The following is an 18,798-nucleotide window of genomic DNA, read 5'->3' on the forward strand; positions in this document are numbered from 1 at the left end:
CTCATCTTAATTTAAAATTTTGTCATTAGACGACAATCTCTGACGAACGGAATACGCGTGCGGGAATGTAACTTAACCAATGTATCAAGAACGTACTTAAGACATGCATGCTTACATATAATTCATAGTCATTACGTTGGCTGAGGATGCCTTGGGTTATTTTTCGCAACAGTTTGCCGGTTCTGGACTGATATAAAGTTGGCCTGCGACCTACAAATTTCTTGAAAATTTTTGTGCCAAAAAATTGCAATTGCTCTGTATTTTCTATTATTCACTCCCACGCGTTTTCGAGAAAATCGAAAAAAAGAAAATGCATATTCGGGAGCAATTTTGGGGCATACAACTTTTTAAGAAATTTAAAGGTCGCAGACCAACTTCACATCGATCAGTTTTGTTGCATATTACCAAACTGTTCCGATTGCTTTTGTACGCGGGCCAAATACCTTATTCCTGGATTGATTTTTGCCATTCTTGCACTCGAGCGCTAGTCTTCCTTTATTCAATATGACCATATATTCCGAAGGAGACAAGTATTTTACATGGGCAGTGCTTTTTATTTAAGTCCCGATAAACTAAATAGTATTAATATTTATTTCATACTTTTGAATATTCAGCCTCGTCTGATAGCTTCATTCGATCCCAAGATACGTACCCTTCGATTTTCAGTTTGATCCTGGGGACTTGGTTTGTCGAAGCGAGTTTCGAAGTTCTTCATAATATCAAACCACATTAGTTTAACAATAAGTAGTTTCTAAAGCAAGACTCTGATTATTTTGAAGGGTTTTCCATTTAACTCTTCAACTACGGCAAAGGTCAGTAAAATTTAAAAAAAATCAAAAAATACGACTTTCAACCTATTGCTGATCAAATGTTAACTTCAGAATCGTGTCTCAAAAAAGAGCAATGGTTGTTGGAAGCAGAACACTCTTGAAGCTTCAGAAAGGTTTTACAACCTTTCCTCTACGTTTTTTTGACAGAGATATCGTACTTTAAAGCCTGCACGTGTCCAAAGTTCTTGCATCAACCTTTGACGCATTCATTCGAGCGATAAACTGTTCGTCATGAAACCATCCGTAAATAATTGACAAGGATTTGGTTACAAATAATCCGAAAAATCCATCCTCAGGTGATATCAGTCGTTAGTTTCTTATATCCAATTTAAAAGTGTAATTAATTAACACCACTTTTTAAAACATTTTTATTAGTCAAACAAAAGATCGACGTGCTTTGAATTACGGTCAATTGTTGTTAATTTACTTTACATCGGTGAAACCTTATTTGGGTATAATACTATATTTATCAACAACGTTTTTTGTTTATGTATATTTGGATTGCATGTTCCAACAATCGGATCGATACTGTAACTTCTATCTCTCGGACTTTCAACATTTAAGTAGTATAATTATTCACTGAATTGGTCGATGAATGATTTTCGTTGACGTTTATTCATAATAATTCATAAATTTCACCTCCTCAGTACTACAACACTCGGTAAACTTTCAATTTTCGTCCTGAACGACGGAATTGCAAGTCATATCATTATTACTATACGGAGAAACTTCTTGTAAAAAAAATTTCCTAGCGACTGGTAATTTGTGGACACTGCATACATTTTTGACAATATATCTTGACGGAAATAGGAAAAGATAATTATTTTGTCATGAACATCATCATAAAAATATGAATGTTTCCTATAATTCCGACTAAAAAATATCGTCAAAGTTTACGGGGTATCCGGAATTTACCAGTCAGTATGGGAATTCTTTTTACAAAAAGATGCTCGATAATAATATAGTTCACTTTCTTTAAGAAATAAAATTCAAAAATTACCCACTACCTCACAGGCAAAATTCAGGCATTAAAATTATTACACAAATGTATCCTCTGGGTAATATTATTAATAGGAATTACCGGAAAAGTACTGGTATTCTGGGTAAAATGGTATCGACTTTGTCGAGAATACCTATTCTCAAACTCGAAATTCCTAATAATCAACACGGGTACTGCCACAAGTCTATATATGTATAATAAAGCGGATAGATATGGTCATATCTTAAACCTGTGTCACTTGGTAATAACTTTCTGTGTTTGGAGGTCAGCGCAGAGTCACAATCTAACTAGGTAGTACCGGACTCGATATTGCTGAATTAGGCTCAAATGAATTTGCATAGTTCAAAAGTATAAGGCGTCCTCACGGGGTTGTATGAAAATTTCAGCCTGTCCGTTCGTCATGCCATAAGCATAATAATCACGGAGGCTATCTAGCCTCCGTGATAATAATATTCGACTCTGCTTTATTTGAGTGCACGTGACGAGCGATGGTAACATCAGTTCTTGTCGCCCCCACGTACTGACCGCTTGCCGAATTGGGTTGCGCGTGCACGGAAGGACACAGAGGGGGCCGCTTGACGATGCATTTATCAAGTCGATTTTTGATTTCGTAAAGTCCCAAAAGGTTAGCAGTCTTCAGATATCTTTAGTCAACGGTCAACGGTTTCGTATTTTTAGCTGGAGCTTTTCAAAGCACGGTCCATGGAGACTAGAGGTAAGGAGTCCGAACGCAATGCTAGCCAAATGGTCGGTGAAAGTGATGAACGATCCGCGGAATGTATCCGCCTGGCGGCGCTACCATTGCGGGCTGCGTCAGCGCGGTGATTTTGAATCGTCGATCCTCACGTGTGCATCCTATTCGTAACCAGACGCTGGATCGCTTACGGATACATACCGAACTACAAGATCTTTCATCGCTTTCACGAACAACTTTTTGACGATTCCGCCATATGTGTTGGACTCCTTTACTCTAGTCTCCATGGCACGGTTTTACATACAGGTCTAGAAACTCGGTCAAAATTTCAGTGGTGGGGATGTCCTCTTATTGAAGCACCGATCGTTTCGCCTAGTGACCACGAGTGTCGCTGCGATAGAGGGATGCTTCAATAAGAGTACATACCCCCACCACGGGAGTTTCTAGACCTGTATGTAAGACCGTGTTTCAAAGTCTTTCATCGTTGTACAATTCCGCCGTTCCGTTTCCGTCCATGCCGACGGTGTTGCACTCTGTCGGCTGCATCGAAGAATACAGAGATGCGGTATGTGTATGTATATATATGTGCAGTCGATGGTGTCTAGACGATTGATTCGATTCATGGACGTCGACAGCTACGTAACGGCTTGGTAACGGCCATCGCCACCCTACAAGTTAGGCATGCGTCAGTGTGAAATGTGGTGAAGTAGTGGTTCTGCGAGACGAGAAATTTCTGGGCGTCGTAAGGCTAAGCAGCAAGAGTGTGTTGCAATAAGGAGGGACTTGCCGCACGTAAAAATACACGTCGCGGTTCGTTCAATGCCGCATTCTGCCTAAGTACACTATAAAGGAGCGATACTGCCCGGCGCGAGTTTAACCTCAACTCTAGTACTCTATAGAAGTGCAAAAACGGTTTTCACACAACACGATGGAGATCCTGCAAAATATTTCAGCGGGATTTTGGTCCCCTGACATTTGGTTGCCGCCGAACACGACGTGGGCCGATCTCACGCCCACCGCAGACAACAACTTCCTAGATTACAGACACTTGATTTTCCCCATAATAATGTCCATCGGTATGCTGGGCTTGCGATACGTCCTCGAACGGTATGCATTTATCAACATAATCATGGTTATTAAAACGAGTCTGTTTTCCCTACGTGGGCAAAACCGTCGGATCCTTGGCTCAGATCGAGGATTATTATTGATGCCTTGACGGTTACGCTGTCCTCCCACCACGTGTATCACGCCCGCGATTATTGGTTTCGGTTTACGGCCGGTGATCGTGCCCACGTACAATATTAATTATCTAACAAAGTTGCCTTTATTTTTCATCACGCTTACCGTCCCGCCTACTTAATGTCAATAAACAACGGTAAGGTTAATCCGTACACTCAGAGATACATGGAATATCTCAGCAATAATATTTACCTCACGAAACTCAATTTACCTCGTTTTTTCATTCCCTATCCTTTTATCTTCATCACACCGATACTCTTACCAACTTACCATTTTTAATTGAGCATATCACACTTTGTTTGACTCCTCGTCTATCAACTTTGATTTATCTATCACCTATGACCTGCGATATGCATCCCAGATGTGAAACTTGATTTTTCATAACAAGATTCAAGGACTTTGGTGTTTATCACATATTTTTTATCTTGCTTACTGCTCGTATTACTACCTGTAATTGGTTTTCAATTCATTCCTTTTCCGTCATTAACGTCCACAGTTGGAAAACAATAAATTCAGAGAGAGAGAGAGAGAGAGAGGTGGATTTAATCTCTCGATATTCATTAGAACTTATCGTTTTGAGTTTAATACACAAAAACATGTTAATGACTTTTATGATGTTCCGGTTAGATTATGCCACTACTAATTAGTTTTCATATTTTCCTGTATGTTCAATTTTTCTTCCACCTTTAAGCCCTTTCCAATGTTTCAAAAAATCCAATGTCAACTATTGACAATGGAACATGAATATCCGAGAGCAATTATGTAGCATTAGACAATGACTGCTAATGTAGTAACACAATAGCTTGAACATGCTGTTTTCTCCGTTACATTGGCTTTACACACCTACTTGTAAAAGGCAAAAAACAGTTATAAGCCTTGAGTTGAGCAATTAGTATGCGACTAACGTACACACTGCTATCAGGTGCAGCATAGAAAGTAAAGGAAGAAAACTCCGTTACATCACACAACAGTTTAGCTCCTGATATCACAAAAGCAATACTAACGATTCTTTTCATAGCAGCCAAATTTTCTCAAGTACTTTTCATACCATGAGAATTTTTTATATATTTGCCGTTTGGATGAGGCATTTCTTGAATTCTCGTTACAAAGAATTTCATTTGTCTCTATAATATCCTACAGATATTGCGAATATTCCATGCTAGTAAACCCATGTTTAATTACCATTGAAAGAGAAAAAAATATATAATTTTCCTGTCGTATTTGGTTGACCAGTGTCGAAACTCATAACCACAATTAAAGTATACCGTGGATATCGGTCATTCAAGGTAAAAGGTAACAGGTGAGTAGTTATATAAGAATCTAGACAATGCCAGTTTTAGTCTCCCCCCACAGATGCATGTTCATTCATCCAAATCATCTAGGTTTTGATGACATTAAAGTTGAGTTATTCATTGTAGATTTCACTTTATTTTATTTGTTTGTTGATGTTGATTCAGTGTCAGAAAAGAAATTGTCTTGATTTGACAAAAAAAAAATTGAGTCTACCACTTTTATAATCTTTCCATTCTCGTTTCGTTATAGGTTCTGGTTTGCTCCGTTTGGCAAATCGCTAGGCATAAAAAATACAAGACCAAAGAAAGCTTCACCGAATGTGATATTAGAAAAAGCTTACACCGGAAAGAAGATAAAGCACAAGCAGGTGAGATAATCACTTGCACTTTGTTATTCCATCTGTAATATTGTGTCTTCACGTGCAGTAATTCGTAATGAGTAATAATGTCTGCATTTGAAGGTGCTCGCCTTAGCAAAACAGCTAGACTGGTCTGAGCGACAAGTTGAAAGGTGGTTGAGACTCCGCAGATCCCAAGACAAGCCTTCGACGTTGACAAAATTCTGCGAAAATAGGTCGGAAGTATTTTTTGTTTTTGTTCATCAGAACTTAATACCTATAACAAATTGGCACTGTAGTTGAATAAAGAAAAAAATGGTTGATTTTTCATTATTTTATAGATGTGTGAACTTTTGTTTTCTAGCTGGAGATGCTTGTACTACACTTATTCTTTTACTTTCGGTCTGACTATATTGTGGGACAAGCCCTGGCTATGGGAAATAAAAAATTGCTATTACAATTACCCCTTTCATCCCGTCACTAGCGATGTATGGTGGTACTACATGGTCTCAATGGCGTTTTACTGGTCGCTAAGTTTCTCGCAGTTCTTTGACGTCAAACGAAAAGATTTTTGGCAAATGTTCATTCATCATATTGCCACTATAATTCTCATGTGCTTTTCATGGATCGGAAACTTGACCAGAATTGGTTCTCTAGTCCTATTGGTGCACGACTGCGCTGATATATTCTTAGAAGTAAGATATTAATATTTCTAATAGTAGTAAAGTAAGATATTGACAACATTAACTAATTTTTCACTTGTCACACGTCATTTCAGGCAGCAAAAATGGCAAAGTATGCTAACTACCAAAAATTATGTGATTTCATATTTGTTATCTTCACCATCCTCTGGATTGTTACAAGAATGGGTGTTTATCCATTCTGGATTATTTACAGGTAAATTCTTCACCAGTGTCATCTAATTGTTAAATTTGTTTTTAATCACAACTCACTGAAATACATACATTGTGTATTACTTATCTTACAGCACAACGATAGAAGCACCAAAAATTGTGCCTATGTTCCCTGCGTATTTCATATTTAACGCGTTGCTAAGTTTATTACTTGTACTGCACGCGATATGGACATGGCTGATTTTGAAAATCGCGTACAACGCATTTTACGCTGGACAGGTTTGTAGCGGTCAAATTTTATTTTACAAAATTCTGCAAAATTCTTTTCATTGCTCACTATAAACCTGAGTTTTCTCGCTGTTCTTGAAGAGTGATTGTTGAATTTTATATAGATGGAAGGTGATATACGGAGCAGTAGTAGCGAAGACATATCAGATTCCCTGATGAATTCTTCCACCACAAACAACTCGAACGAACCTCAAAAAGTAAAAGTAAATCAAAGGGAAAAGCAGCATTAAAAAGAACAAACATTATGATTACAGAGAAAAGGAGTTGTAATCGAGTGTTTGTATGACTTTTTGAAAATTACAATGATGCAAAATACAATACGTGAACTCGTGATAATGTAGATTTAAAAAATGCCAGCTTATCTAATGGCAGGAGCGTCTGAACTACATCTCATTGCATTTATTGTATATCTAGGTACAAAGAGAGGGTAAAATTTAACTACATTTTTATATTCATAGTTCATGATGAAGTGATGCGGTAAAAAAAAACACAAAAAAAAAAAAAAATCAAACACTTTTTTCCTAAAGAAGCTGGAAATTATTTATTTATATTAATAAATATAAGGCAAAAACAAAAGAAATATTTACTCCTGGCACGAGCTGACCCAAAGAAAATTAATATTCGCTCATTTTATATTACTTAAATTTTTAATAAAAATGTTTGTTCTTTTTTAGCATGAAATATTTTATTTTCAATGTTAAAAAATGGCGTAACACAGTTCTTAACTCTCTAATCACACAATTTTTCTCTTTCCAATCTTCCCACATTCAAATTACCTCAAAGTACAAAAAATAAACTATCCCTGTAAAGGTAAACCTTGACATTTTTTTTTTCACTCTTTCCATCAACTTAGACAGGCATTAAAATAAAATCCATCATTTCTTACTTTAAATATTACCTAAGTATTCGTATGTATAGCACAGTATGAGATATATGTATAAAATTAATTGCTTACAGTAAAATTGAACAATTTAAATCCAATACTCCTAATTCTATATTTGTATTTCAGAATTCTTTCTCAGAGCTACGAACAAATCTATGCAGCTGCATAGATATACTAAATTATTTTTAAAGTGTAAACTGATTAAATAATTGGAAAAACTCTGACATTGGCATTTAAATGTAGATAAGATCAGCAAAAAGAAAAAAGAAAGTAGTGAGGCTTGTAAAATGGTATTATTAATTTTAATGAACATATATGTATCGCAAAAAACTCCGTTGTTTATGATCTACTGTTATAATTTTGTAATTGGATATCAGGAAAGCAATGCTTTGTGAAATCCATTTACCCTCCAACTTGTAGAATAAACATGAGATGAAAAAAGTATTTATAAACGCGTAGGTACAACTCAATCAATATGTGGAAAAAAAAGGACGTGTATATAAGTAGGTAATACTTACGAACAAATATATCCTCTTGTCCAGCTTGGTTATCAATTTTGATTGAAAGTAGCCAAGATTTCAAAATCTTGCTACGTAATCATTATTTAATTAGTTAAGTGTACGTTAGTATTCATTAATACGACGAGTAATAAATAAAGTGGGGGAAGTGGGGAAAACAATCGGACAAAAAGTTTCCCAAACAATTTCAAAGTTACTGTAAAACGTTATATTTGAATAACTTTTAGGGTATTACCGGGGACTTGTTCTAGCTTGAAGTAAAATGATTCGTTTCATCTTTGCTTATCACCGAGTAATGCCAGGACGTGTTGTAGCAATTATGTTTAGGAATACATATACAAAGCCTTGCTATAACCGGAATCTTTGAAAGGTGTCTTTAATTTTGAGTGCATAGAGAATATCAAAATAATTTCCCTTACTATCTGCATATTTGAAAATTTTCCGCCGTTCAAATTCAAATTAGCCGTCCCAGTTTACAATGCTTCAAACGTAAGATTACAAACTTATCGCGACTATACTATGTTTTCCCGCTTGATATAACGCTTGTTGAATCGCTTAGTCGTTGAGTTATATTTCAAATTTACAAAGTTATATCATTAATAATTAGGAATGCAGAACAAAAAAGTATAAGTTGATTTATACATTATAGTATGCACGACTGCTTTGTTCAAAGTTCCCTAAAAGAACATTATGTTATATTACCCATAATAATAATAATTATAATATATCACAATGTAAAACAAAATACTTTTATCGCACAGCTAGATGTAACACACAAGCTGTATACAATATATCGACATTTACCTATACAACAATAATACATTATAGAAGACTATAAAACATTTTTGTACATCGAAAAGTTTATTCCAATGAGAATTAAAGAAACAATTTTGTCCGTGCAAAATGACGAAGATAAAATAATAATGATAATAATAATAACAACAGAACATTAAAAGCCTCAAACAAAATAAATCCACGATGCCTCATTACCTTTGCGATCAAATTTATACCAGCAACCGTGAAGATAATCGAATAATTGTGGAGAATGAGACTGGAATAGAGGAATGCTGTAAAAATTTTGCAGGTACGTAAAACGAAGAACCAAACAACCGCGGGTTGATTTTTTGAAGAATAAATTGCAGTAGTGCAATAGTCAATCAAATATATATTTCTTGTCTAAATATCTCTAAAAGTGTTGTATACATCGAAAAAAAATGATTAAGGTTTATTCAGATATTTTATAATAATTATTACGTACATTATTATGTATAGAATTGTATTAATGATTAAATTTTACTGTTACTAAAATATTACTACGTAATAATAATAATAATAATGTTAATATTATAAATTTGCAACCGTAATACATACATATATACAAATAATATGGAGTATACTCCGATCTAAAATTCATTTCCTGTTTATTATCGTTACAAGTTTTGTATAATTTACTTCCATACTTTTTTGCCCGCGGAATCATTACAAACCTTTCAAAATCTGTAATATAATATAATGCACCTATCTACTTTATTCGTTTTTTTAATTTTCAAGTTTATCGACAATGAAAAAAAAAAGCGAATATATATCCCTTCAACTTTACCTTGTTCATTTTTCTTTTTCGTCTAAATACTATTACCGAATTATTAATAACATCAATGCGTAATAACATATTATCATGTCTGTGCACAAACGGGTAACAATCACAGTGTTATTTCTTAAATCGTTCATATAATAATGCATTATTACTTACAGAGTTACTCATTTTATTTATTAATATATATATGCATGCGTGTGTGCGTGTGTGTACACACGCACGCACATATATAATATATATATCATGATTTACATTATTTTATACACTACATATGCGAGTTAAAATACGGTAAGGCCTCGTACAACTACGGCTTGAATATTTTTAAAACATTTCTTTCATAAAAAGGGTCTGAATTGTTTGTGGAAATTTCTGTTAAGAGGAAAGAAACGCAGTTTAAGAATGAATCCTGTCCGCTTAAAGTCGACGATAGTTAATTATTAAAAAATAACAAAAATATATTACTATAAAACCCTCCTATGTATAATACTTGCAATAGGTTTACAAAAGATTTTCGGTTTCTATAACATCGCTTTTATACTTCATCGAAGTATGGTGGAATAATATTAATAATAATATTAATAGGATTAGTTTTCTTTAAAAACTATCAATAGAAATCAGAGCTAGGCAATGCAATCGCACCAGTCTCGACGTAGTTTTAATTTGCATGTATGAAAAATTCATTGGTTGATTAATCAATGCTTAAAAAAATTCATTTTCTTTTGAACAATTGGTATTCTTCACTCGTCGAATAGATATTGTTGAATGCGTTGTATAATATTCCCAGACAAGTTTGGATATTTGAAAAATTTCTCTTCTATCAATCGCTATGCTGTTTAACATCGATTATTCCCTGTAGGCACTTGTTAAATATTTGCCAGTAATGAAACGATGAATTATCATTAAAAGAGTGTCAGGCTGACCATAGATTTTTAACTTCGAGCTACTGTTTCTAGCATCTCTAATCCATTTTGGCGTGTGTTAAGAATCGATAGATACGTTTTAATAATGAAGAGTCTCGACTGAAATGTGATATGTTTCGATACCGTTTCATTATATTCTCCTTTTCACTCTCTATCATTGTATTTACCTACGCACGAAAATAATATGTTATTAATAATTTACAATTAATTTGCAATTGCACAATTGTGATAATCGTTTAGTGTTGAATTTATTTCGGAAATATGAACAACGGATAGCGCTAATGATTGACTTGAAAAATTTACTCTTGACAAAAGTCATGTGGTTGGTGAAAACATTTCTATTTCTATTCATAATATGCACGATTTTCAGCTAGTACTAGCAGGCCGCATCTTCATGCTCTTAGCTCTGCGTTAAAGAAAAATATTCACCACTTCGATATTATTAACTCTTAGAAAAGAAACAAAAAAAGAGAGAAAGGAATCAAAATTCGATAATATATATGTATTATATATATGTTACAATCGTATAAAATTACGCTAAACCTATAATAGTATATGTATATTAAAGTTGATAAAATTTCATAAAACTCTATAGGTAGATATATCTTCTTTTTTTTTTTAAATAATCCTCTTCTATTCACTACATCTACGTTTCCATAATTTGTCCTTCTCTTACTTTTATTAATTCTCTGGGTCAGACATCAGAGCAACCAGATCTATGTACATTTAAAATTGATCAATCGATTAATCTTCTTGTTTGTCGACACTTTGCTTATACACATTCCATGAGAAGAGCTCGCCATACCAGTGAAAAAATTGCACTTGACTATTCTATTGTGAGACACAAGTCTTATTCTCATGCGTCTGTATCTTTTACCAAAAATTACGGCGCTGGATAATTGTAGTATTCTTTTTCTCTTTTGAAATAAGTAATAATTTAATTATGTATCAATTCATTAATTAATCTGCTTATTGTTTTCATCTACAGCGAGCGAATCCATGAATAATAATCATAGTAATCGCATGTATTAAAAATATTCAGGCCTCTGTCCTATTAAATTAATTATTTGTTAATCAACAAACATAAAAATGAATTCTTTTAAATAACATGTTCATTTAATCATTAATTATATGCCAACGCGTTAACATTTATAGTCCGTAACCGTTTTTGTTATCGCTTATACAATTTAGGTGAGATACGTATATATAATATTTATATTTTAAAATTATATTTATATAATGATCATAGTAATAATGGTTGTTATAACCTCATTAATAGTTGAATATAAATTTTTTTTTTTTAACTTACAGATTGACGAGTGTGATAAACGCTTTAAATAAAATTTAATGTACAATTGGATGATCTCTTTATGCGACTAATCAACTTTTTTTATAACTACATTAAATTGTGTAATATAGTTACATGTATTGGTGAGTACATAATAAATTGTTATTAAATATTTGACAGTACTATCAAAGGCTGGATGGTTTTAGTCAGGAAGGATGAAATAAGTATAATATAAAACTACAACTGACCGTACACGAGGATAAAATAAAATTGCCTATGAATTGATCGAATTAACCGGCAAGAAGATTCTAATCAGCTTAATTTAAAAGCTAAATTCAAAAAAGAGAAGAATGATTAGTTCGTTTAACGTGCCAACTTGGAAAAAAAAAAAAGGTAAAACCACAAATCGGGGGTACAATAACGTAACAGTACGTTCGAATTTAATCGCCCGATCGATAAAACCAACTTATTCTTGTAAGGTCTGTGCTCAACACATAATATAGTAAATAACAATATTTCCATAGACTATTTACAGTAATATACAGCATGCCACTTACAAGGGGAGACCGACATAACCGGGAACCGGATTTGGACGAGTCTTTTCCTATTTTAGTACTTCACCAGAACTGTGATGGAGTGAAGTGACACGATGCAACTCTCAGCCGTTTACGGGAAAAAAAATTCGACAACGCTTATACTCTATTTACCTTACAATACTTTCAGTCGAGGCGAATTAGCTGAGCGGTTAGTGCGATGTTCACACACGGGCGGTCAAAGTAGGGATAAAACCCTCGGAAAGCGAAGGTTTCACTCATTTGGAAACTGGCTTTACCAGAAATAAAAATTTGATATTTTATGCACAAAATTTCACTGTAATCGTGGTAAAAATAATAATGATAGTAATAATAATAACGGGTATGATTTTTATGCGGAATTCGATTGATTTTTTTAATTTGTCAAGGAAAAAACCTGTGTTTTTAATTTAAACAACAATTTTTCACTTGAAATAAACTTATTTATATTCACAGGAGAGAAAAAAAAGAAAAAGAAAAAATTGACAAGATTTGAATCCGGACCGCCCGCGTATGAACCATCGCATCAACTGCTCGGCTAATTCACCTCGGCTGAAAGTATCGTAACGTAAATAGGGTATAAGCGTTGTCGATTTTTTTTTCTCGTAAACGGCTGAGAGTTGCATCGTGTGACTTCACTACATCACAGTTCTGGTGAAGTACTGAAATAGGAAAAAGACTCGTCCAAATCCGATTCCCGGTTATGGCGTTCTCCCCTTGTTAGTACGCAACCGACGAAATCATTTAACTCAAAACTGCAGTATACAAATATTACCACCCGCGTCTTTCAATTACGATTCCGGCTTGTTTCTTTGTACATCCGATTTCTTTCCTTGAATCGGTTCACCCGTTTTGCGAACCATATCCTCGCTTTTAGCTTCATTGGACATCTTTTCGCTGTTTATTTCTACCTGCTTCTCTGGTTTCTCAACCTCTTTCAAGTTCAATTGTTTAATCTCCGCAGAAACCGAACTTGCCTCAGTATTTTTCGACGGTTTTTGTTCCTTCTCAGCTTTTTCCGCAGGACTTGTATTTTGGGTAGCTACGTCGCCGTTAATCTTTGTCAGTGTCTTTTTCTTCTTTTCAATATCTTTTTCTTCCTTCGCTTCTGCGTCACCCTCGCAACTCTTCACCTTCGGAGTCAAAGGAGGTCCAACGGCGCTTTCAAGAACTACAGTTTCCGGTTCTTTGGACTTTTGTTTGGGACTTTCTGTCTCGGATACTTTTATCTCCAGCTGAGACTTGGATTTCACCGTTGCCTGGGTTGTGACATTTGGCAAAGTGTCCGTCAATGTGAACCCAGAAGACGTGACAAGCGTAACAGTGGTGGTCGTCAATAGGTTTGGGAAATTATTTGTTGTCGGATTTCCTGTCTTGGAAAGATTGAATATGTTGAGCTCTTGTTGAGCCGCGTTTTTAGCCAAGTGCAAAGCGATGTTCTCCACCCTTGTCGAAAGCTGCACTTCGCTTTTGCCCATGGGAAATATGGAACTGTTAGTGATTGAAGTAGATTTCGGTGACTTTGGGGAAGAATGCATACTGGGTAAGATTTTTTGAATTGTTGGAGGTGGAGGCGCGGTCGTGTAGCCTGCGGCTGCTGGAAGATAGTTACAGCGTTGGTATTTGTTGATGGAGGCAGGCAGACTGCTGTGAAAGGCACTATGTGAGGGGATTCCGATCGGCGATCTTATGAGGGGGTTCGGAAACCGGCTTGTGTCGGGATACGGTGGCGGAAAGTGGGTGTATATCAGTTTAGGGTTTGTGTTCAACGTGGGCGATGGTATGAAGGGATTCGTCGAGAGCATATTGATCGGTGAATTCCTTGGCGATATCGGCGAACCTGGATTGCGGCACATATCTCTCGAGAATTGGGTGTTTTGGTAGCTCCTCGCAGTGGGAGAATAAGGGGGCGGTGTCACGATGGTCGAATTGGCGCTGGACACGATCGGTGACAGAGTTTTAGGATCTATGGTCATCATGCTGAGAGAGCTGTTCTTCGCAGGATTCTGCACAGTTTGATCCTTGTCTTTGCTTTCGTTCGATACTCCGTACATTCGCTTAACGCCAGATGACGGATTGCCAAGATATCGTGGCATGTTCCGCATCTTAAATATCTTGGCAGGCTTGGAAGTTATCGGCTTGGCATGATTGCCGTCTGATGCTGTGAGCCCCTGACTTTGGGTCTGCATTTCTTTAGCCTGATTCCTCGCGGCGACATAGTTGTTTTTCGACAATGTCGGATTCCAAGATTTCGGCGGATCCCGCAGCGTTTTATAGCCGACAGGCAGCGACTGTTTCTTGATGGAACAACCCTTCTGCAATGACACAGATGTCGGGACTGACTGAGATGTAGAAACAACAGAGCCGGTCTTGGGTGTTTCTTTACCAATCGAAGCGTTCGGCTTGTCTTCCGACGGGATTATATTTTGGCCAGATGTGTAGATAGGGATGCTGGGTACGTTAGGAATACATTTGTTAGAATCTACTGACGTTTTTTTCGTTATTTTCAATAGATTTGGAATCTCCGGCTTCGATCTTGTAGCTGCTTTGATTTTCTCTTTAGAACTTTCCCCAATTTTGGCGCATATTTCATTTAAATTTGTCCCCTTGGCTATTATCTCGTGCTTTCGCACCGATGGCTTCATCGGCATCAAAGATATAGGAATGGCGTCTGGGCAAGGTGGTACTGTATAGATGCTGGTTATCTCGATGGCAGATTGCGAGCTCGTTCTCTTGGTACCAGTCGAAGTTTGCAACGAGGACAAACGAGGACTATTACTGATAGGTGACGAACCAGAGTGAGCATTTAGACTCTGGGCCACCATTTGTATGTCTGAGGGAGCGGGGCCCTGCCGTCCGCTTGGACTGCCGATTTTCAAACTATTTTCACCTTTGGACTCATTGCTTTTTGCATGGGACGTGCTCACAAGATTCTGCACAGCATGCGAAACGTTTGGACTCATTTCCACCGAGCCAGGTAGGGTTGTGGAAATGTTAAGACCGATGGAAGCTAAGCTTTGACTGGTGGTCGGCAGGTTGTTGTTATTATTCTTCACCAGCAAGACTTTCTGACCAGTCGAATCTGATTTCAATGTCGCGGTAGAATCTGGCTTAGAATCCACCAGTTTTGCGGGCTGGCAATCCAGCCTCTGGGGCGACGGTGGGATACTTTTGTTTGCAGCCGATGGACTTCGAATACTCGATATTGTGGTAGTAGTTGATACAACACACGTCGTCATCTGAGGGGCTGAAACGAAGAGACAGCCACCCTGTGGTATGCTCACGGGCGTGTTTACAGCCTGTGTTGACATCGTTGTGGAGTGAGGTGACGAGACGACAGTAGTAGCCAATTTGGTTAATGAGACGGTGGCTGTCGCTTGAGATTTTGTGATGGGAAAATACGCCAAGGGTTTAACATCACTCTTCGATTGCTCTGGAACTATTTTTGAATCCAATTTCCTTGAGTTGATCAGCGTTCCCTTTTTTTCTTTTGGAATCTTCTTGGAATAAGTATTGTTCACCTGTCCGACTTTGGGTTGAAAGGAAAGCATGGAATTGGGAACATTTTGCTTAATCTCGACGCTTGTTGAGGCACTTCTTATCTCCTTTCCGGAATTTTTAGAATTTTCTTTCTGACTCTGATTACCCTTTGTGTCGGCACTTATTAAATTATTATTCGTATTCATCAGCCGACTCTCAGCCTTTTTTGTACTCGAGGTGGTGCATTCCTGCCTATTTTTCAGCTGACTTGAATCCTGTATCGAACTATTTTTCACTTTGCTTTGGTTGTTGGCCTTCTGCGTCTGAGCCACAAGACTTTCACCTTCGGTGTCGAACGTTGTTACCACCTTTGAGGGATTCTCTACTAGCATTGGCAGAGGATTAAGTTTCTGCGACTCTGAGCCATCGATATTTTTGTTGTACTCAGACTTAGCAAAGACTGTTCTTGTTTCCTGTGTGAATAAAAAGTTTTGGCTACTCTCTGTTACTTCAGAATTAGGAATCGTCGTACTCAGTAATGTTTCGACGTTAGATTTGTCAAGATCTTCTTTTTTTATCAAATTCTCCAGTATCGGAGCTTCATTATTCTCCTCTTTTTCACCTTCGGGCATTTTTTCGATTTTACCAACATTTTTATCGATAGTAATCAGTTCCTCTGAGTTACCATCTCCGTTACTAGCACTTTTCTTTTCAAAACTAGATATATTCGTTACGCTCATGACACCAGTTTCGGAAATTTTTAATTGCACCTCTTTCCACTCGCGCTTTTCACTCTGCTCACGCTTTACCTCGATCGAATCTACCCTGGTATTAGAAAGTATTTTTTCGTACATGTGATTATCTTCGGACAGCTTTAAACGCTTCGGCGAAGACTCAAATATCCTGTAGCTAAGATGCAACGGTACTTTCTGCAACAGTCGGGTGTAAGAACATGATATAAATACAAGCGGGCATGAAGAAATGCATAAGTTAACTTCGTTTACACATCACAATCATCTAATAAGATAGGATCTAAATATAAGTTGTCATTCAAGTTTTGCCAGAGTTTTCCACATACTGAAAATTCAACATTTGACACTCAAATTACCTATTTTGTAGTCAGTTCACCTTGTGAATATAAATATGATTCTGTACAAGTACAGAAAATGTTATCAGCAATATTATATCTCGCTATTTATGTTATGTTTTAAAAATTCTACTTACTCGTCTCCAGTGGTAAATGTACATGACATCCATAAGTGTATAGTTGCCACATAGTGGTTCCTCTTTGTACATAATGTCGACTCTGTGAGCTTCGCTTAGCCCGTATTTAGCACGTATCAATTTTTGCAGGTGACAGATGGTCACTGCAGCTGGACATCTCAAATATCTTCGGGGCAATGTCTTGGCTGTCGATTCCTTATCACCTTCGCCTTGGTCCTTTGTGCTTGGGATGTAATATTCCAGAGACAAACTCAGCGATTCGTCCAGAGAGTAAATGTGAGACTCGATCGGCTCGCCCCTAGATTCAGGAGAACTGGCTTGTGACCTTGCGTCAGGATGCTTGCTGTAGAATTCGCGGCGGCATCGCATTTCATCTGCAAAATGCAACTAAGGTCAATCCCGCAGCCTGTGATATCAAAGGTGGAATGAGAGAGAACCAGTTCAAAATAAATCTAACTCTGATAGCAGCCAGGAACTAGTTTGTAAACAATATCTTGGAGCGTGTGATCAGGTCGGATATTCAGGAGCGGTTTACTCTTGTGAACCTGTACTTCGCATATCGGGCAGTACTTGTTATTCTCCAGATATTTGATAATGCAGCTGCGGCAGACTGTGGAGTGAAAAAAGGGAAAGTGAGTGAAGAAGTACTCTCTAGATTCTTGCATTGGAAAACAGATTAGCTATGGCTAGGTTTTTATTTTCCTTGTGAAGTGAACATGTGAGGTGAACAAGCATTAGTTTCGTTTTTCCAAGTAAAGAGTTTTGGATGATTTGATTTTTTCTAAACGGTTTTTTTCTTACACTTCTTATAGAATAATAGTTATGATATAAAGATAATTACACGAGTGAAGACACTCGATGATCGTAGTAGCATCTATAAAATATCCTCTGCATAGTTTGCAAGTCAACTGCTCGTTAAGGGTAGATAAATGCAATCGATATCCTCCGCTCTGTCCCGACATTCTGCAAAATATCGGATAAGAAACATTGATAGTCAATTTTCATAATTGATCGACAAATAGAGCAGGATGAATGATAAAATAGACATAGCAGGTGTTGTAGAATTATGTAACCTAAACAGAATCGCTTTGAATGTTGTTGCGGCACAGATTGTGAGGTCTGCTTGTTTTGGTAGCGGTGAAAACAGATGGCGGATTTTTGCAAGAATGAAAAACCAAATTCAAGAACGAGAAGAAATAGGTCAAGTCCGAAATTATTGCGTCGGTACACATATTGTGTGTATTGTATCATATGTGGACACTAAGTGTGTGTATAGATAAGTAATGAAATTAGAAAGTAAATGCTGAATTATTTTGTGTGACATTCCAAACGGGCGATTTGAAGAATGTTTGATAATAGGAAACAATTACTTGAAATGTACCTTGCGTCGTAGGAGGGAGCGAAAACCCCACGATTTATTTGGTAATCGCCATTAGAGCTCAAAATAATGTGAAGAAAGTTGGGTTGCGAGTCAAAGCCAACTTGTCACAGATCGTCATTATTACAGTTTTTTTTTTTTCGTATTGGGCTAGAGGGTGGTTTAAAAACGCGCCGAATATTTATACAGTTAGGAAACAACGATTTTCAACGAATCCGTTCGGCGTGGGTTTCAAAATTTATCACGAGATTGTTTAATGCTTTTCATTTTCCAAAATTCACACCACTGCGAGCCAAAAATTTCAAGGAAAACTGGACCCTGAACAGTAATACAAAATGGCGGATAAACAATCACGCGATTGACCTTGCTGAAAACATCCGGCTCCGGGTTCTAGCAGCGTATGCTC

General features: G+C 36.7%; 2 protein-coding genes across 2 annotated transcripts; one reads left to right on the forward strand and one right to left on the reverse strand.

The window, feature by feature from the left end:
• Positions 1-3,140: 3,140 nt before the first annotated feature.
• schlank (ceramide synthase schlank) lies at positions 3,141-10,321 on the forward strand. The gene is made up of 7 exons (XM_046624365.2): positions 3,141-3,631; positions 5,306-5,423; positions 5,517-5,629; positions 5,758-6,088; positions 6,172-6,290; positions 6,382-6,526; positions 6,640-10,321. The coding sequence occupies exons 1-7, from the start codon at positions 3,453-3,455 to the stop codon at positions 6,763-6,765; spliced, it is 1,131 nt and encodes a 376-aa protein (XP_046480321.1). The 5' UTR covers positions 3,141-3,452; the 3' UTR covers positions 6,766-10,321.
• On the reverse strand, positions 7,066-18,743 carry LOC124218017 (polycomb group protein Psc). Its single transcript, XM_046624339.2, has 5 exons — positions 18,396-18,743; positions 17,856-17,977; positions 17,472-17,624; positions 17,015-17,388; positions 7,066-16,719 (listed from the first exon to the last, which is right to left on the reverse strand). The coding sequence occupies exons 2-5, from the start codon at positions 17,974-17,976 to the stop codon at positions 13,102-13,104; spliced, it is 4,266 nt and encodes a 1,421-aa protein (XP_046480295.1). The 5' UTR covers position 17,977; positions 18,396-18,743; the 3' UTR covers positions 7,066-13,101.
• Positions 18,744-18,798: the final 55 nt, after the last annotated feature.

The sequence above is a fragment of the Neodiprion pinetum genome, chromosome 4 (assembly GCF_021155775.2).
Source record: "Neodiprion pinetum isolate iyNeoPine1 chromosome 4, iyNeoPine1.2, whole genome shotgun sequence".
In the NCBI taxonomy this organism is placed as follows: Eukaryota; Metazoa; Arthropoda; class Insecta; order Hymenoptera; family Diprionidae; genus Neodiprion; species Neodiprion pinetum.